At 45.5% G+C, this 21,077-nt stretch overlaps 1 protein-coding gene across 1 annotated transcript in view; it reads left to right on the top strand.

Annotated features, from left to right (window-relative positions):
- LOC136645409 (dynein axonemal heavy chain 11-like) overlaps window positions 1-21,077 on the top strand; it is a 264,485-nt gene that overhangs the window by 181,937 nt on the left and 61,471 nt on the right. The window contains 4 exon segments of the mRNA XM_066621643.1: window positions 2,079-2,192; window positions 5,055-5,198; window positions 8,518-8,700; window positions 15,582-15,683. Coding sequence (XP_066477740.1) covers window positions 2,079-2,192; window positions 5,055-5,198; window positions 8,518-8,700; window positions 15,582-15,683 — 543 coding nt within the window.

Here is a 21,077-nt window from a genome sequence, read left to right as displayed (position 1 = left end):
TTTCATCGACCTGTCCACCACCACCCCAAGATCTCTCTCCTGATCTGTCACAGACAGCTCAGAACCCATCAGCCCCAATGTGCATGACTTTACACTTACTGACATTGAAGCGCATCTGCCATTTTGCTGCCCATTCTGCCAGTCTGGAGAGATCCTTCTGGAGCTCCTCACAATCACGTCTGGTCTTCACCACTCGGAAAGGTTTGGTGTCATCTGCAAACTTAGCCACCTCACTGCTCAACCCTGTCTCCAGGTCATTTATGAAGAATTTGAAAAGCACCGGTCCCAGGACAGATCCTTGGGGCACACCGCTTTTCACCTCTCTCCATTGTGAAAATTGCCCATTGACACCCACTCTCTGTTTCCTGGCCTCCAACCAGTTCTCAATCCATGAGAGGACCTGTCCTCTAATTCCCTGACTGTGGAGTTTTTTCAGTAGCCTTTGGTGAGGGACCGTGTCAAACGCCTTCTGAAAGTCCAGATATATAATGTCCATGGGTTCTCCCACATTCACATGCCTGTTGACCTTTTCGAAGAATTCTATAAGGTTCGTGAGGCAAGACTTACCCTTACAGAAGCCATGCTGATTCTCCCTCAGCAAGGCCTGTTCGTCTATGTGTTTTGAGATCCTATCTTTGATGAGGCATTCCACCATCTTACCCGGTATAGATGTTAGGCTGACTGGCCTATGGTCTTATTTTTCTGGTATTTTATAATAGTTATAGCCTTTGACTATCTGCAAATGGTACAGCTGAGATATTTAAAGAATGAATAAATATACCAGCACAATCTATTTGGACATGATTAACTATACACTTTATTTTTATTGGACCAGACTAGGCAGTGGTCTCGATAGCACAAAGTCTCCATGAATTGCAGAGCCTGGCGTGTTAATGGCACACAAGGACCATTTTAAACTTAGCTCTAATATACATATGTGTATAAGATGTAATATAATTTACCTCAAAGTGCAGAGAATAATGAGGTCCTTGGAGTAAAGTAAACCAAAGTTGCCCTGTAATCTGCTTCTCTCATCGTGTCCCCATTAATGAAATTTGCTACTTGTACCTCTGAGCATATGTTGGACATAAGGCTCTGGGATCATGAAGCAGAATGTTTATCTAATGTCTGAGGGCCCAATCCTATCCAACTTCCCTGCACTGATGCAGCTCAATGCAGCCCCACGGTAAGGCAACAAATGCCCCTTGCATTGCGGAGGCCTCCATGACTGCCCCCCCACCTCAGGAGGCAGTGTATGGCCCAATTACCAGTCGGTGTCGATCCTCTGACCCACTTCACCCCATGTTCTAGTTTATTATAGTGCATAATGCAACATCCCCTGCTCTGTGTCTCATCTAGCATCTTGTTCAAGCCTAGATGAAATGAGATGCTAGTTCAAGCCATGCTCCTTGGGACTTTTCTAAGTATTTCTGTGATCAGTATGAAAAAATGCTATTGGAAAATGTAATATATTTTGTGACCAGCAAAACCATCTGAGCTTGTTGCTTCATCAGGTTATATATTGTTTTGTTAAACCTGGGTAGGCGAGAACGCATTAATTTATCTTCATTTGTGTTTCATTAACAAATTGTTTCCTGAACCACTTTAGCCACCTTATATTACCCTCTTTTCAATTACACTTTGACAGTTCTCTCCATATTGGTCTTGCCTGTCTATCTGGCAATACTTTTGGGCCCTGTAAGCACTGAGCTAGGTCCATTGGTGGTGCTCTGTTAAATAATAGAAGTTGTCAGTGCCTACATATGATATCTACATATAAGTTCTTGAACATGAACCTACCTTGTACTGAATCAGACTACTGGTCCACATGGTCAGCATTGTCAAGGCTGCTTAACTGCAGTTCTCCAGAGTTTCAAACAGCTCTTTTACAGCCATACTTGAAGATGCCACAGATTGAACCTTCTTCGTGCGCAGTGTGTGTTGTACTATGGCACTACGGTCCCTGCCTTCTTGGTTTCCATGAATTGGGTATGCATCCTGCATATAAGTTTTCAGTTTCTGTTTGCAAGACTGCAGGGCCATAAGTGGTATGAAAATTATTGTGTGATGTTTTCTAGGTAGCAGCTATTCAAGCAGAAGTGACAAAGCAGCATCAAGCATCTGAAAACGACCTTGCTAAAGCTGAGCCAGCTCTGAATGCAGCAAATGCTGCCTTGAACACACTGAACAGGGTAACAGTACTATTTGCTTTGCTGTTTTAAACTGTTCCCACAGTTGCGTCACATCCATTGTCACTGGGGTACCAGTGTGTGACTTGTTCACTGCTTTGGGGAGTTGGCCGGGGCCACGGCTCCACGGGCCTGCGCTCTGTGATGACATCGTTGTTGAATGAGCCCAGAGTGACAAGATGCTGGTGGGTCACCAGCTGATGGCAATACAGCAGAGGACAAAGGGGATGTGGGGGTGGGAAACTACAAAAGGGAAGGCAGGCAAGGAAGAGAAGAGGAGAGAGAGAGAGAGAGAGAGGTGAGGGATCAAAGGAGTTCACAGAAGTCAGGAGGAGAACCAAGACAAAGAAGAAGTATGGACAGCAAGTGAGAATGTGCAGCACAGCAGGAGGTTAGGAGTGGAAAGAGGAAGAGGACAAAAGGCAGATAAAAGGCCAGTTCAGGGCCAGGGATAAGGGTCCTGAAAAAGGAGCTAGAAGAAAGGAGGCACAAGGGGAAGCTGGAAAGGTCTGAATGAGGGATATCAGGACAGATGGGTGTCCTGGTAAAGAGACCAGGGGCCTTCCAGACCAGGCTCATGCCAGAAAGAAGATCTGACAGAGGCGGGGACTTTCCTTATCCACAGTGCCCAGCCCCAGACAGGGGTCAGCTCCTGAAGGCACCCACTTTTTGTGTCTTCCCAAAACCCTCAAGCAAGTGAGTGAACAGAGCAGCCTGGTGTAGTGTGCAAGTGCCATCTCCAGAAGTGTTGTCCTCTAGTCCATACAATGTTGACAAAAATGGGTGCAAATCCTTGGCAGATGGTAGAGGTGGGCTGGGCACCCACCCAGTGGTTAGGTATTGCTTGAGGATAGATCAGAATTTCCAACACAAAATGGGGTGCAAATCCTAATAGCTGGCATGCTTCAGCTAGTTAGTCACATGCAGTGTTTATCTGTTATCTATCCGAGGAACCGTGTGGTTCTGGGCCTGCTCCTGTTCAAAGATTATTTAGATTTCCCCCAACCAGTGCTAGAATAATGGAGAGGGAAAGACAGGAGGCCTTTCACAGAACCTTCAAACCCCACTCCCAGATTCTTTCTAATTTCAGTCAACTTAGCCTTCCCCTGGTAGCCTTCTAAAATATGTAGCTCAGGTGACCTGCATAAAAAGTAAAGGGTCTGGATCCCTTCTGCCCCCCGTAATGTGAGCATGGCCCACAAGTACTATTTTGAGTCCAGAACCACACAAAAATCATTCATGTGAAATACTGCATGACCTTAGCAACAATGGTGCAGGGCTTCTTTGCCAGGCCCCTTAGAGCAGGGGTGCCCAAATCCTGGCCCTGGAGCCACTTGCGGCCCTCAAGGACTCCCAATCTGGCCCACGAGGAGACCCCATCTCCAATGAGCCTCTGGCCCTCCAGAGACTTGCTGGAGCCTGCACTGGCCCGATGCAACTGCTCTCAGCGTGACGGCCAACTGTTCAGCCTCTTGCAAGAGCTGTGGGACGAGGGCTCCCTCCGCTGCTTGCTGTTACACATCTGTGATGCAGCAGTGGCAGCAAAAGAAAGGCTTTTATAGGCCTTAAGTTATTGCAAGACCGTCATTCATTCATATAAGTTCCATCTCTAATATATTCATTTATGTAAATTTATTCAAATTTGAAATGTAAATTAATTCTTTTTTTCCCGGCCCCCGACACAGTGTCAGAGAGATGATGTGACCCTCTTGCCAAAAAGTTTGAAAACACCTGCCTTAGAGGAATGCCTGCCTATTTGCTCCCAACCAATCCTGGTTGAGCAAATTATCCATGTGTAAGCAGGGGGAGCATGCAAGCTAGTCCCACCTACACATGCAGGTAGAGTGGTATTCACATGAAGTACCACATGCTCTTTTTCTTACTGTGCTCTCATTATTTGAACAAATATTGGTGTATGTCTAACACTGAAGCAACACCTATTTGGCAAACATGATGCTTTTTGGTCTGTTGCAGTTTGGCTAGTATGTGCATTGATTTTTGGAAATGCCAGAAGATGTAACATTTTGCATACTGAGGTTGCCACTATGAACCCAATCATGAGCTCAGCGCACCAGCTTACTGCTGGCACTCACCGTCGCAAACATGCCGTAAAGCACATTTGCCAGGGTTAGCACCGGTCAAGTGCTGAAGCTGGCCCAGTGTGAGCCTGCACTGGGCCAGCACTGGTGGGAGGCTGGCGGTCTGCCGGCCAGTGTTCTCCCAGACCACCAGGCAGCAGAGAGGTGAGGGGGCATGGGGGAAGGTGGAGAGGAGGTGTTCCGGAGGCGGGGGAGGGCAGGGAGGAGGCATGGGGGAGGGAGCGGAGCGGAAGGGGTGCAGGACCGGTGGAGCTCAACTCAAGAGCCACTGCAGAATCGAGTAGCCCTATTGCAGGGCTACTTCCCTTACCCAGGGGAAGGGGACAAAAGTCCCCTTCTTCCGAAGATCTGACAGTAGCTGCCCAGGGTGCGCTGGATACCACGGCAGCCATTTTTGGCGCTGCAGCAGTCCCGCACTCCAGGCAGCTCAGGATTGGGCTGTTAATCAGTAATGTTTATGATACCCAAATACGAAGATATGCTTGTCCTTGTGTCTGGAAATGTATCATTCATTTATATTTCAAGGTATGTGGTTTATTTGGTGAGGCGCACCAGCATTCTGTTGAACATGGATTTCCTTTTCTAAAGTGACGCACCTGTGAGCTTACTTCCATGCTGTAATCTTCTTGCTTCCTTAACATAAAAGCAAGTATGCATCTTTTCTTTTAGCAACAGAAAAGTATGATACCCTTGAAATAACTATGGTTTTTCTTTGTGGAACTATAATTGACCTTTTAATACTGGTGTGCGTCCTATATCATTTCAGCTGAACCTGACTGAGCTAAGGACTTTCCCTAATCCGCCTGCTATTGTTACAAATGTGACAGCTGCTGTTCTAGTGCTTTTGTCTCCCAGTGGCAAGATTCCCAAGGACAGAAGCTGGAAAACCACAAAGATGTACATGAGTAAGGTAATGTGTGGTAATGGAGTACTAGTAATACTAGTAATACTAGTAATGGAGGAATCTTCTATTAAAGGACAGCAGACAAAAGAACATACAGACAAAAGAAAACATTGCAGACAAAAGAACATATTTATATACCCAGCATGTGATTAATCTGTGGAATGCCTTGCCACAGGGTGTGGTGATGGCATCTGTCCTACATACCTTTAAAACGGAACTGGACAAATTTATGGAGGAAAAGTCCATCATAGGTAACAAACTATGATGAGTATACCTCCTAGTTTCAGAAATAGGCTTATCTGAATGCCAGATGCAAAAGATTGGCAACAGGATACTGGTATCTTGTTGACTAGTGTATTAAGGCATCTGGATGCCCACTGTGAAATAAAGGAAGCTGGAGTAGATGGGCCTTTAGCCTGGTCCAGCAGGGCTCTTCATATGTTCTTAATGCAGTGCCATAAATGTGCTGCAGCAGTCTAAATAAGTATTTCTTAGTTTCTAGAACCTGGCCTACTAGTTCTATTTGAAGAAAATGCCAAAGATAACTTGTATGGCAGGGATTTGTCAAAGAACTTCAGAAAATGCTTCAGAGTAATTACAGGCACCTTTGACATTCTGTCATCGAGGACAAAAAATGTAATGACTCTCTCTGTACAGCAAGTTTTCCCAAATCATGCTTATTAAATGTCAGTGCAGCCCCTGGAAACATAGTCCTTGAGGGCTGTGTCTCAAGTAAACATTTTATGGAAGAGGAGATGCTAAAAAGTCAGTATGTTCTAATACAATCTGCAGAGTTTTCAGTGTACTCTGTGTCAGTGCTATTCAAACTGTGGTCCGCAGTGGTCTTGCCACTGGCCAAGCCTTGCAAGAGTCCAGAAGACAGCTAAAAAGGAATAAAGCTCTCCATTCCCTAGCACAGTTTTTGTCACATTTCATGCTCCCACCCCTGCTTGCTATTTATAGACAAAACTAGTCATCCATATGGCCATGATGTGCTGTTAGGAGAATGTTTAGTTAGACCCTAAGAGCGCAATCCTAACTTGGTCGTGAAGCACGTTCGCGCCTCCGTGGGAGGAAGCCGCAGCGGTGCATCCAGATGCACCGACACACGGAGGCTGGCAGAAGCCTCCGTAGTGGCTTCCTCACAGCCGCTTGTGTCAGCACCCCCATGCTGACAGAAGCGGCAAAGATAGGTGTGGAGGAGGCAGGAGGGGGGCATTTCTGGGTGGGGGAGGGTGGGCGATGGGAGGTCCTGGGGGCGGGCATGTGGGGAGCTGGGGGCAGGACTGCGACTCAGCAGTTATGCTGGATCCGAACCCCCGTCCCCCGGGAGAATGGAGTGGCTTCAAGCTGCTCTGCTTTCCTCGGACTTGCGCCACCTCCTGAGATGGGGGTAAGGGGAAGAGTTTCCCCTTGCCTCTGGCTGAGCCGCTGCTGGCCAGAAACCCACGTTGGATGCAGCACAAGCCTCCTGGCTTGCCTGCTCCAGCACGGGTTTGGATTGCACCCTAAAGTTAATCTGTTTTCTGGTGGAATTCATATACCACTGCCCACAGTGAAATAAGGAATTTCATAGAGATTATCTACTTGTAGCTAAGACCATTCTCTGAAAACAAAAAAAAGTTTATTAGGCAATTCTATTATTGATTCTAGTCTATTTTCAGTACATCATTTGGACTTGGATCACATGATACTTCTATCTGCACAGGGGAGGATGCCAACGTTTCTCCCCTGGCTGAACTCTCCTGCACCTCACAAAAGCCAGGGGTAGGGCCTGGACCCGGTGGTTATGCCGGATCCCAACGCCCGTCCCTGGGGCGAGCGGAGCGGCTTCAAGCCACTCCGCTCTCCTCAGACTGGTGCCACCTCCAGAGGTGGCACCAGTCCGAGGACACCTATAGGGGCACGCAGCCCTTACCCACGGGTAAGGGGAAGAGCTTCCCCTTGCCCATGGCTGAGCTGCTGCTCGCTACAATCCCATGTTGGATGCAGTGCAAGCCTCCTAGCTTGCCTGCTCCAGCGCGGGTTAGGATTGCACCTTAAGGCCCTTGTGCTGGCTCAAGTCATGAGTCTAGTCAAGTCAAGTCATGGGGAGAAACATTGGCATCCTCCCCTGTGCAGATAGACTTGAGTGTCATGAGTGTGCTGTAAAACATGTTCACTGTTACTTGGGAGCAGGCTGAGCCAGTGTACAGATGGGTGCTGGTATAGCAGTGCCAGAGAAGATATTTTGGGCTGGCCCAGGGAGGTTGGCATGTGACATGGGGTAAGGGTTGGTTGGCATGTGACATGGGGTAAGGGGAATAAAATTCCCTTACTCAGCCTTGCACCTACCTGTTCCAGCACAAGTTAGGATTGCAACCTTAATCTGCTTTAATCTTCCTGCCAATTCCAAGATGTCCAACACCTCACACCAGCCATTTGAGGGGAAGGATGCTGGAGCAGCCATTAATGCCACCTAAGTGCCGTCCCTGTTGTTAATGGAGCTCCAATGGTAGGCAGCTTCGTACTGCTTGCTTCAGCGCCATGAAGGGGTGGGATAAACACCAACCACTTCAAACGCTTGCGGTCAGCCTCATAGTCAATCCTGTATACTGTATATGTAAATAAAACAAACTATTACAAAGATGCTGTAAGCCTACAGTTATGTCTCCTCCATTGGAAAGCCTGGACCCTCTCACTATTGGAAGAAGTGGGACACAGACATGTAACAGTATAAGCAAGGGAGGCTTGTTCAAAACATTATGCCAGTGGTTTTCAAACTAGGCCCACTTGGGGATGCCCCATCCAGAGAGCCCTGGTCACTTTCCCCTTAAGGAGCAGGGACAGGGGGGAGACAGCGATGCGATCCCCAGGATCGCATCACTAAGGGGGGGGTGCAGGGACTGGCATTTACTTACCAGTCCCTGCAGCAGCCTCCCAGGGGTGTGGGGAGCCCCAGGGGTTCTGCAGGGCTCCCCAGGTCTTAAAAAGTGAAAGGAGAGTGATCGTGCTCCACTTCTGGTTTTGCAGAGGTGGAGCACGATCGCTCCACTTTAGCTTTTTAAGACCTGGGGAGCCCTGCAGACGGTTGCGCAGGGCTCCCTGCACCCCTGGGAGGCTGCTGCAGGGACTGGTAAGTAAATGCCAGTCCCTGCACACACCCCCTTAGCTACGCAATCCTGGGGATCACGTTGCTGCCTTCCCCCCCCCCCAAAGGACTTTCTGTGGCTCTAACTCTCTGCAGAGTTTGAGAACCGCTGCATTATACCTTTACATTCAAACAAGATGTTTAAAAAAATCACTTCAATTAGATGGGTGTTCCATGTCATTATTTGCTCTTTAGGTGGATGAATTCCTTCGAAGTCTTGTCAATTTTGATAAAGAACACATTCCAGAAGCAACGGTTAAAGCTGTAAAAGAAGATTATCTGAGTGATCCAGAATTCAACCCAGAGTTTGTACGGGCAAAATCTTCAGCTGCAGCTGGCCTCTGTTCATGGGTTATTAATATCATTAAATTCCATGAGGTAAGAATTTAAAAAAAATTTCTTAACTTTACATTGTTATTTAATCTCTTTGCATACAGAATTATAACCATAATTTTACCACCATGGTGTGCATTTGGAAAAATAGTCAACCATTTTGGGAGGGTCTGGAGAAATTTGGATTTGATCATTTTAAAGGTTGTAGCTGAATGTAGGCTGGTATGGCATTTAGATACAGGAAAGATTATTCTTAGACAGAAATAACCCTAACGATAGAGAGGATGATTAATCTTTTGTGAAGAACTTTAAATATCTTTAAATATAAGGAACTTTAAGTTCACCCACACAAAGCTTTCAGAATTAGGTCAAAGCACACACCTGTGGTTGATGTAATACTGATTTAAAAAGTTGCATTTAGCTGGCACACTTAGCTTACCCTGCAGCTATGATTACTTCCACACTGTATGCTGTGGAATAGTCACTTTGTGCACTCACTTTCGATGGAAAGTCCATGTTACATTGTCAGTAGATCATCTGTTCTTTCCCATTCCATTGCAATTTCTTCTGGGAGCACACTGAGAAAATGGCACGGAAGCACTGTCTTAGCAGGCATAGGTAGCTTTAGTGCTACCGGGCTGTCTTTCTGCAGGGCATGGTCTCTGACTGTGGTGATATTTTGGGCAGCTGAGCCTATTTCTAGACCGCTTCACTTCTGTTCCAGGCAGGGCGTACAAGAGGCAGGTGCAGGGAGTACGTGTATCTTGTCCCAGGGTCAAAAAAAGGGGGCCTAGGTGCCAAAGGAGCCAGAAATTTTCTGGGATCTTGGCTGGCCCCATGGAAAGTGAAAGACAGAGGCAGGGCCAACCAAGAGACCAAGTGTACTGGATGAAATCTGAGCTCTGCATCAGGAATCCCAGTAGACCTCGGTTCTAGAGACTTTTCTGGCTATTGTCCTTCCCCCATTTTGTTTCACTCTTTTTCCTCCTCTTTTGGAAAGGGGACAAAAATAAACTTTGTAGCCCCTGATAAAATTCTTCTTGGAGGCCCTGATTCCTGGGCATACCTTCACCATTACCGACAGGCACACTGTTAACAGCAGTATGGTTATTTTTTGTCTGTTCCCCCCCCCCAAATACTAAAATACTTGTTCTTTTCCTTTCTTTTCTTATTACTTTATATAAAATGAATGTCCTTTTCACCTACATTTTAAAAAATAGTAAAATATTTGTGAAATACCACTAAGTCAGAACTGACCTTACTGAATATTTGGGTTTTGAGTTATTGGTTGTTTTTTTTTTGTTTGTTTGTTTTTTGCGCAAAATGGCTGGAAACTATTGCTTCACAGGAAGTGCTAAAGGCTGTAATGTCTCCTTGAACTAGAAGTTCCTTTCACCCCACAGGGCTTGATTTCCAGCCTGTCAGGCTCCAAAGGGAGAAGAGACTTCACCAGGTCCTGTTGTTTTGGGCTTGGCAGAGGCAGTAAGAAGTCCATCATATGGATACCAGATGAACTCCTCCTTCTGGCTCCATGACAGACTCTCTCAATGACTGCTTCTGCACTTTTTGTATAGCTTAATTGAGACATGCCCAGCTGGAGCATCTGTGTCCAGGCTGAACCCTGTCTGGATAAATGTCAGCTTCCCTTTGTAATTCAGAATGCACACATGCTCTCTCTCTCTCTCTCTCTCTCTCTCTCTCTCTCTCTCTCTCTCTCTCCTGCTGTAACTAGGGCTTCTGCCTTTCTCAAGAAGCCTGAAGTCCAAATCCTAAACACATTTTTTTTTCCAAGAGTGACAGTGCAATCTTGTTCATATTTACTCATAAGCAAGACCCACTGGATTGCAGCCTGAATCTTAATGCACTAAGGGCGCAATCCAGCCCTTGACTTGGGCCAGCGCATAAGGCACGGCCATAAGGCACGTTTGCACCTCCTTGGGAGGAAGCTGGGCCAGCGCTCAGAGAAGCACCGGCCTGCGGAGGCTGATGCAAGCCTCCATGCCAGCTTCCTCTAAGCACCTTGCATCGGCCTGGCTGCACTGACAAAAGGCTCTGAAGTAGGCGGGGAGGAGGTGTTCCTTGGTGGGGGGTGGGGGGCTGCCCTGGGGTTGGGAGGGTGGGTGGGGAGCAGAAGGCGGGGCTAGGATCTGGCAGTTATGCCAGATCCCAACCCCCGTTCCCAGGGAGAACGGAGTGACTCCAAGTCCGAGGAGACCCATAGGGCCCAGCAGTCCTTACCCGGAGTTAAGGGGAAATGTTTCCCCTTGCCTCCAGCTGAGCCGCGTTTGGTTCCTATCCTATTCTATCCTATACAGCACAAGCCTCTTGGCTTGCATGTTCCAGCACAGGACAGGATTGTGCCCTAAATTAGATGTTTTTGTGAGACTGCTCTCCTAGATCAGTAATACACCTACTTTTGCCTCTGCTGCGCATCTACTTGGACTTGTGTTAGTGAAATTGCTGGTGCAATTCCACATGGACCACAGTGGTGCAAGAATTGGACCACCATGGGATTGGGTCTGAGAAGCCTCCCCCCACCTCTGCTAGGCCACCTCTTGCTACTTTAAAAACCCAAGTAGGGCAGGCACTTCAGAAAGTGTTCAGAAAGCACTTGGTCAGCCTCCCACTTCCAAACAACCTGTCCACATCCTCAGGCTGAAGAAATTGAAACATAGCCATTAAAACAGGTCATGCAGTTCCAGGGTTCTTTATGGAAAATTACAATGATTTGTCATGTAGCTTTCTCTTATGCATTTTGACTGATAAATATGCCAATATATTTTATTTAAGTGTTTATATACCACTTTTTTATGCAGAACTCAAGGTGATTTACACAGTGAATTCACTATTCACAGTGTGAATTATACAGTGAATTCATTATTCACTATTTTACAAGTCTTCATTCTGTGAAAAGAATTCACACTCCCTCAACACAGATGTTTCCATCCAAGTGCAGCCATAGTGCTGGTTGTGCTATGTACTGTGCAAGCTCTCACAGCAGCCACATTTCCCCCTCGGTCAGTTCTCAAGTTGTTATCCATCTCCAGCTGACTCCTCCGCATTCCACACCCTCTCACAGTGCCTTCATGAGGTCTGTCAGCTGCTTTCTGGTCTCCCTTCCAAGGCAAGAACCACCAGACCACACCTCATCTCTTGCCCTGCTAATGAATTTTCTTTTAACATTTTATTTGAATCTGAATTTGTATAGTGTTATCGTAGAGTAGATTTTGTTGCAAACCCTGTCTTATGAGAGTGATTTGATGCATGCCAAACATGTACTCTTCTACTAAGCCCTCCTGGTCTCCTATTTGCTGGAACCAACTCCTGTTAAAATAAGTTAAATTGTATGCTGACTTCAGTGCGATTTGGATCAAGCCCCCAAAAAGACTTGTTTGACTACCTCACTGCTCTCACTTGAGAAGGAGTCAGTGTGTGTTTTGCACTGAGCCAAACACACCCTTTCTATTCAGAAATTGTTGTTGCTGTTTAATTAAAAGGTCCATAAACCACATTATGCTTCATATGGCTTGAAGTACAATCCTGAATACTGCATGGTTACAATGACATAAATTTATTTTAGTATGTACTAACTAAAGCTGGATTGTAATGTTTATACCAGGTCCGGTTTCTTTGACATATACATGAAAGAGGATTTGCTGTTGGGTGTGGTGCCGTGTTTATGATTAAATGCTTTCTTCATACTCATGTGTCAATCTATTAGTGAGCTGTTAATTCAAATGCTACTATGATATATTTTATCACCATTAGCACATTTATCACAGGTAGATGTGAAACTTAGACAAAGGTGTATGTTCTCATTAATGTTGAGCAGCCTATTCATCTTACTAGAATGTAATTAATGTAAGTTACAATACTTAATTTTTCACTGTTTGTCATGATGCATATTTAGCATTTCCTCTATCCTCTATCAATCTGCTTTCCTATTGTGTGAACACCTCCAAAAGATATATGTAAGTATTTGGCTTGAATTGATCCTCTCTGTGCATGCATGTGTTTATGCGTATTTAAATTGGCAATTTATTTTCTCTCTAATTTAGCCTCTACCATTTGTGCAAACTTCAGGGGTGTCCATATTGATTATATATTCTGCATGGTTACATATTTACTATTGCTTGGTTGAAACCATAAAGCAAATAAAGAACATCATTAATTTATCTCATCTTCTAAAAGATTTCAGTGTTCCATATTGTACTTTTCTATCGTACGAAAGACCGAATCTTAACTGCAAGTGCATGAACGCAACAAGAAAAGGTTTAATAGTGTAAAATATAGGGGAAAGAAACTACTAAACCTCTTATCTAACCTAAACCTTTGGTTCCTTGCATTCTGTGATTAAAACAAATAATCTCAATTCGTGGCAAAATCCTAAGTATCAGTATGATGTCCTAAGTATAGGATGATATCAGTATGGTAAGTATCTCTCTCTCTCTCTCTCTCTCTCTCTCTCTCTCTCTCTCTCTCTCTCTCTCTCATAGAATAAAATTGAATGCTCTTAAAGCTACATGCAGAGGGCTCCTTTTAATCCTGAGCAACAGTCACTTACACTGGCTAAAGGGGAACCAGGTTCATCCTGCCATTAGTCATAGCCCCTGCTAATCCAAGCCACCAGAAAACTCTGTGTAGGAATGCATGGCTGTACAGCGCAGCTTCCCGACATTTTTTGGTATGCTACCCCCTTAAGGAGGGTAGGTGCTGTTAGCACTTCCCGGTTTTGCCACCACCACTGAGCACATGTAAGTAAAAAAATACTTGTTTTTAACATACTTGTGTTCAGTGGTGGCGACGCCCAGAAGTGCCATACTAATGGCACCTACATTAGTATGACCTAGGTCTCTGGTCAGGTTGCTATCCTCCTTAATGGGTAGCGTCCCAAATAAAAACATGCACTCCTGCCCTGGGAGATTGCGACCCCTCGCCCAGGTTGGGAAACACTGCTTTACAGCAATACCTTGCACTTTTGTCTGGTTAGTGACCAGAGCAAGGCTGAAAGTAAAAAAAATGAATGAATTTCAAATCATAACCTTATATACTGTAGCTTGCAAATTTATTTTGGCCACTGAAAAATGTAAATAACTATATAAGAGCCTGATCCTGTGGTCTGTGCCGCGGCTCCGTGCCGCGAACTACAGTCGCAAACGTGTCGTAAGGCACGTTTGTGGGGCTTACCTCTAGGCTCCCACCAGAGCTAGCCCAGCGCCGACCGGAGCTGGGTTGGCATGTGGCGGGCACCTGGATTCTGCGGATTGGCAGTCTCCCAGACTGCCGGGCTGCGGAACGGAATGTGAGGGCGTGGCTGGGGGTGTGGGGGAGGCGTGTCAGGGGAGGGGGAGAGGAGGATCCGTGGAGCCGAGTTCCACAGGATCCAAGGCACTCGGGCAGGGCTGCTCGCCATACACGAGCGCCTTTACTTTAGCGGCGACCAAAAGGTTGCCGCTAAAGTGAGTAGCCCCATTGCAGGGCTGCTCCCCTTACTCGGGGGATGGAGACGAACATTCCCTTCTCCCGAGGAGCCTCCTGCGGTAGCACGGGAGGCGCAGGATCCGGCGGGAGCCCTCCGTGGAGCTGCTGGATCCGGAAGCTCCAGGCAGCTCAGGATTGGACTGCCCCACATGAGAATGTGTGCAAATAAACAGAAGTAAAATAAACATGATGAACATTGTGGAAAGTTGGATGAAATTGGACAAATGAGTAAAGCACACGGACAAAATTTGAATGAGGCTATAATTTAAAACCGTTGAAGGAGCAAAGCAATGTCAGTCAAGTGAATTAAAGTCAAGGTATCTGGGCCTACACCACCTTCTCAGAGCCCAATCCTGAGCTCAACACGCCAGCTTACCGATGGCACGCACCAGGTGAGCACCTGTGCTAGCCCAGCGCTGGCTGGCGGTTGTACAAACTGGTTGCACAAACCGCTGAGCAATGGAAAGGAAAGTGGGAGGAGACGGGGAGGCGGAGTTCCAGGGGGAGGCAGGTGGAGGGCGGGGAGAGGGAGGGGAGGAGGCATGACGGTGAGGCGGGAGGAGGGAGAGGTGGGGGAGGCATGCCAGGGAGAGGGAGCAGGAGAGAGGGAGGTGGGACCGGTGGAGCATCGCTCCACCAGATCCTGAGCCTTCATGTCAGGCTCAGTGCCTGACAAGAAGGCTCTTACCTCACCGCCAACCTTTTGGTTGGTGGTGAATTGAGTAGCCCCATTGCAGGGCTATTACCTTTACCCAGGGAAAGGGGATGAAAGTCCCCTTCTCCTGAGGTGCCACCCACAGCTGCCGTGGGCATGTAGGATGCTGCAGCAGCCATTTTTGGTGCTGCCACAGTAACGTGCAACAGGAACTCAGGATTGGGGTCTCAATCACCACCTGAAAAGGGCAAACAGAGTCAGATCAACCATCATTTGCTGCTGAATATAGAGATATTTGGAGCATATTTTTTAATGTATTTTTAAGGTGTTTGTAAGCCGCCTTGTGTGCCCGCTGGGCAAAAAGGCAGAGTATAAATTAATAAAATAATAATAATAATAATAATATTTTATATCCAAGTTTGCAAAAGAGAATTTTAGGGTGTGTATTTGTTTCAGTTCTAATTCCTGTGGTCTGAACCTTCATTTAAAATAAATCCTATGATAAATAAATAAATCAAATGTGTTTGTTTATTTGTTTGTTTATTTATTTATTTATTTTCCTGCTTGCTTACTTACTTACTGCATTTGCATCCTGCCTTTCTCCCTGAAGGGACCCAAGGCGGCTTACAACAATAAATAAAAAATACAAAAACATGAATACAATTGAAAACACAATTGAAAAACAAATTCAAAACACTTCACAATATGTAGCATCTTAGAAACAGCAATCAGACATTATAAAGAGTAAAAAGAGCAACAGCAGCAAATCCTCTCCTGTTTAACTTTGTAGGTATATTGTGAAGTGGACCTAAAACGGCAATCCCTGGCTCAGGCCAACACAGACTTGGTCATTGCAGCTGAAAAACTTGATCATATCCGAAAGAAGCTCGAAGTAAGTCTTATAGTCTTCTGTCTAATTATGTTGCTCATTTCCCACCTGCTAGATACCAAATATGACAACTTCCTTATAAGCCAATTTAAACTGTCAATTAAAAGTGTACAATATTTAAATGGAGATAATTGAAATTTCAGACTGAATATTTGTTGAATGTATTCCATTTTCTTGGTGCACTACAAAACACTATTACATGACTTTCTCTTCTGACCTGTTGGCTAAGTAGAGGATATGTAGGTGAGCTTTCTCTTTGGTATCTGAAAGGAGTGCTTCTAGTGTCTGTGCACTTGAATCCATGCTTCTGTTGGGTACATGCAAAGAAGTAATATAAAATAAAACACTGAGGCAGCAGCCATGTTGGATTGTAGGCTAGCTTAAACCACCAGTCACAGAACAAGTTTCTCAGATTAATGCACTTTCCTGCCATAAATGGTCAAGTTTCCATTTATCTTCCAGTGACAATTCAGGGAAGGATATATTGGTACTGTCAGTTTAAGCTTTCTGTTCCAGATAATGTATCAACATAAAAGGGAAAAGAATTGCTCCTTCTCAATAGGGCAGACCACACCTGCTAGATTCGTTCAACAAGTGCTACATATAGCTGCCAATGTGTATTGAAAAATGACAATTAAACCCTTTTTTTATTGCCATTCGCAATACAGTGTATTTAAATTAGTAAGAACAAATATGTATGTAATTGCAAAATACTGAATCTGTTTGGTGGGAATTAAGAACCAAATTTAACATTACCCCAATGTGCCCATAGTTGTTGTTTCTAAATTCTGGCTGGGGTGGGGGCATGAAAGAGAGTTGAACCACAGTAGGGGCAAATTCTTAAAAGCCCCCCCCCAACCCTCTTACCACTCCTGCCATCCTCTTCCATGGGTCCCTCCAGGTTGTGATTTTCAAAGCAAAAATCAAGGTGATTCCGTTTTGGGTAACATGTGATTTGGTTCTAAGATTGCAAATAAAGGCCTCCTTTCTTAGAAGTAGCAAACCTCTTTGAAATTCAATGGAACTTATTTTCATGTAAAATTGCATAATAATTGAGCAAACCAATGCCATTTGCAGTCAATATTTGTAACTGTATTTACTTCAGCTAATAATTTAAACCTCATAATTTAAAAATTTAAATCTTTTTTTAATTACACCACCATGCAGCTGTTTTTTGACATTAGGACTAGTGGATTATAAAAGCCATGCTGGTTCAGAACAGCAAGCCTGAGCCTTTTGGCTGATAAGGAATAATGAAGTACAAAGTTGCCGTTAACCTTTCTGACTTTTTCCAAGTTAACAAAGCTAGTTATAAAAACAAGGGATAAAATCCACCAGTAGGTGAACATTTCATTCTATTTATGATATGACCATTTAACTTCAAACAGGAATTTGAAATAATACTAGGGAACAATGAACATTTGAACTCAAAATGTTCCAGGTTTTTCTTAAATTCTATAAGATGGTTTCTCAATAGAGATATTGATTTTTCAGCGTTTGTCCAATAATCCACAGAAATTGGCCTGGTCATTCAGCTGTAATGCTAGTATTAATTCAATGACTTTTTACTAACATACATTCTCCTATTGTTTTTTGGTTTGATCATTTGTGGGGAATTTTGTGTGTGTGAAAGTGAGAAAGGTAGAGAAAGCAATGTGATTGACAAATCTATCTCACTATTTTCTTGTCTATAACAAGAAACCTTGTCTATAACAAAGTTTTTAGAATATTTGTTTTCACTTTTCTTAGAACACTCTCAACACCTTGAGGCACCCGTGAGGGTCATAATCAGCCCCAAAGCAGACAAATACAATGGACCTTTATAATGGGTCAACTTTACAATTAAATCACTTTACAGTGAACTCACAAGTTTCACTTTACAATGGGCTTACAGTTGCTGTCAACAGGGCCTTGTGCGTTATAGACAGGTCAATCAGCTATGTGGATACAAGCATTTGGTGGCATCTCAGGGTCCAGTCCTTTGTGGGCCAAGCGCTGGCACTGAGCTCCAGTGCCAGTGCTGGGTGCCGCAAATGTGCCATAAGTTATGTCCATAACACCTGGAAAGGAGGGGCTGCCAGCACCAGACGGACCCCCCCGGAACAAGGTAAGAGCTGTGGGTGGTAGTAAGGGTCTTGGGGACAGGGGAGAGGCATTCTGGGGTGGAGGGAGGGTAGGGCAGGGCAAGTGACTGATCCGGAAGGGAATGGGACCAGTGGAGCTGCTGTACTGTATCCTATCCTCAGTGTTGGGCTGCAAAGCCTGATGCAGAGGTTCTCAAGTCTGTGCTGGCAAAATAGCTGGCACTGGCTTGAGAAACCCAATTGCATGGTCTGGGGCTTTCCTCGGAGGATGGGGATGAAAGTCCCCTTCCCCCAAGGAGACCTCCAGCAGCCCCAGCAGTGTCGCTGGATACAGCAGTCACCATTTAGGCGCCGCTGCACCCGGTGGCAGACCCAAGTATAGGATTGGGCTGTCAGAACTTAGCAGCACTTTTAACACTATGGCTGTGTGTATTGAGGGAAGGATGTAGCCTTGTAATTTTAGTTGTAGCATTACAGCACTGGGTAAACTGGTAACCATGGCTCCTACAGAGTGCACATTTAAATCACCCTTTAGAGTGGGAAATAGCTTGGTTCTGTGGCAGAAACTTCAACCTCTGAAGTCTAATGAATTATTTTTAAAAAAAATCCATTACAGGGTTCACATTACAATATTTTCACAATCAGATGCAGAGCTAGAGGGGATGAAGTGGTAAGTATGGCATGCTCTGCATCATGCCATGTAGATGCCCCTCTGCATCATAGCCATTTGGGGCAGCGACGGCAAAGTACCATTACTACCCTGAATGGCTCCAGCTCCGACGCTGAGGGGGAGGGGTTCTTACATGGTGCATTGCAAAGTGTGCCGCATTTACCAGTCCACCCCCCCAGCTCCCCTTTTGTTCACAATACAGTGTTGTCTCTGGAATACCATTGTAAAGCAGGAGTCCACTGTATTGTACTAGGTATGCTCACCAACCACACAGATGAAATAGATGAAACATCTACATAAATGGACTCAGTATTGAAACAGGTTAAACAGTAGAAAATAAATTAAATGCCTGTCCAAATACATGTATTGGCAACCAAATATTTTCCAAATCCATCTAAAAGGAGGAAGAGAGGAAAGCTCCACTGATCTCCCCAGGAAGAATATTCTAGAATTGTGATACCACTATCAAAAAGGGCTTGACCCTTCTTCCTGCTTACTTTTGCCATGTAATGTTTGTTCCTGCCATTTCTAACAAGTCACTATTTTTCAGTCTTTTGAACATGGCCTATACTTATGTTGCTTTCTATACCTTCCTCCAATGGTTGTGCAACCACACATATGGCATGTGCACAAAAAACTTTGTGAAATTGTGTGTGTGCAAGAATTTGTGAGTTAGGGCTAAAGGAGTGTAATGAGCGAGGTTGTGCGTGTGTTTTGCAAGGCATCTCTCTTCTTCCCTTTCCCCATCATTCCCACACTCTTGCCTGTCTCAGGGCTTCATTCACACTCATCCACCTACCAAACCTAGCTTGGGAAGGCTCTAAGAATGAGGCTTGCTGGAGCTGGTATTGATGCCAGGTGATGAGTTATAGTTAGAGCTGCCTGCTCATCTGGAGGGTTTGGAACTCATGGCCCCCTGCCGAAGTCGCCGCCGCCGCCGCCACCACTTAGTTCTAGTCCTCTTCCTGGGTCTTTCATAGCATCTTGACACACACAAAATAATTGCTGTGTCTTAGATCCAAAGGTGCCCTTCTGCTAGCAAAAAAAAAACCCCACCCTCCTTTGGACAGACTGTTTCTGACTTAGTGTAAGTAGTGAAAATAGAATTAAAGTGACCCCCCCACACACTGAGTCCTTCATTTGCACAAGTCCCTGCACAAGAGTTATAATGCTGTGCTGGAAAAGTTTTCCACTAATGATTGCAGAATTGGTAACTGTACACCATGAATACATTTTCTTCATCAGTTTATCATTTTTTGGATCCATACCTGTTCAAAAAATGCTACTTTGATATCAATGTAACAGGAGTAGGGCCATAAAATGGTGGCAATGCTATCTACAGGTTCCTACCAGGCATCTTACATCTCACCCAAGATGGTCTGCTCTACAGTTTAACAACATAAATCTGTATGTCATGGATGCTGCACTGATTGCTAACTACCAGAAAATCAGGTTGCAGTAAAAAATAAAAATTTTTTTAAGCAGTTGAGTTTTTTTAAGCACAATCCAGACCAGTACATGGGCCAATGCAAGTCCCTTGCGCCAGCCTGGGTGTGTCACAAAAGTGCCATAAAACACTTTTGCATCACTCTGAGGGGATATAGATTGGCACACAGATGTACGCTGGCCTCCCCATGCTGACATGGGCCCCAGGGAAACAGTGAATGAGTTCGGCTGATGCAGGGGTCTGGGGGGGACATGAGGAGGCTGGGGAGGAGGCAAGAGGGAGACAGTTTGGGGCAGGGGAGGGTGTGCAGCGGTAGGACCATGGATGGGCGGGCAGGGAACTGGAGGTGGGGCCAGGATTCTCATCAGGTGGTACAGATCTGAGTAGACCCATTGGGGCTGCTGCAGCGTGACACAGGGTAAGGGGAAGCATTTCCCCTTGCCCCAGGCTGGTCTGCTGTCAACCCCAAACTTGTGCTGGATGCAGTGCAGGCTTGGTCTGCCTGTTTCCAGTGCAAGTTAGGATTGTGCTACACAAGCCCAGATGGGCAAAATAAAACTGCAGTATTTTTATTGCCTCAGGGACTCCGGCTCCGGATTTTGCCTCGAGGTTGACTCCTGAAGCCTTTTCCATAACTGGATGTAGCCACAAGGCAGTGGAGGTTTGGGATCAGAGTTTTCCTTCTCTCAGATGAGCTGCCTTCCCAGGCTAACGAGTCCCATCTACCCGGTGGCTGTTTAGTCGCCTCTTACGACAAGTACAGCCAAACTGAGGGCCTATTCTTATCCCCAGCCCCCAGGAGGCAAAATCCGGAGCCGGAGTCCCTGAGGCAGTTCGTGGCTGAACAGAGTCACGTTCTGGCAACTCCTGCGACGCCGCTGGAACCAACCGTATTGGCCTCTGCCTTTCCATTGGACCATTTCAGCGACGTGGAGAGGGGGGATTTGCTGCATGGGTAACAGCCTATCCTCCATACCTACTTCACCCAGGCTTCGCGCACTGGAGAGGACACTCTGTGCCAGAGCCACCATTCAGAGCGTGACACCATAGTCTTCTGAGACTGAAGGATGCCAACAGATTTTTATTGCTCTGATTAATTTGGTTTCCTCCATATAACAGACTACCTGGCTCTACATCCCTGATTCCAGATAGTTTACAAACAATTATGAATATGACAAATAGCATCTGTCCAATAC

This window comes from Tiliqua scincoides, chromosome 1 (genome assembly GCF_035046505.1).
Source record: "Tiliqua scincoides isolate rTilSci1 chromosome 1, rTilSci1.hap2, whole genome shotgun sequence".
In the NCBI taxonomy this organism is placed as follows: domain Eukaryota; kingdom Metazoa; phylum Chordata; class Lepidosauria; order Squamata; family Scincidae; genus Tiliqua; species Tiliqua scincoides.
Note: the sequence above shows the minus strand (reverse complement) of the source record. Positions and strands in the feature narration are given on the sequence as shown.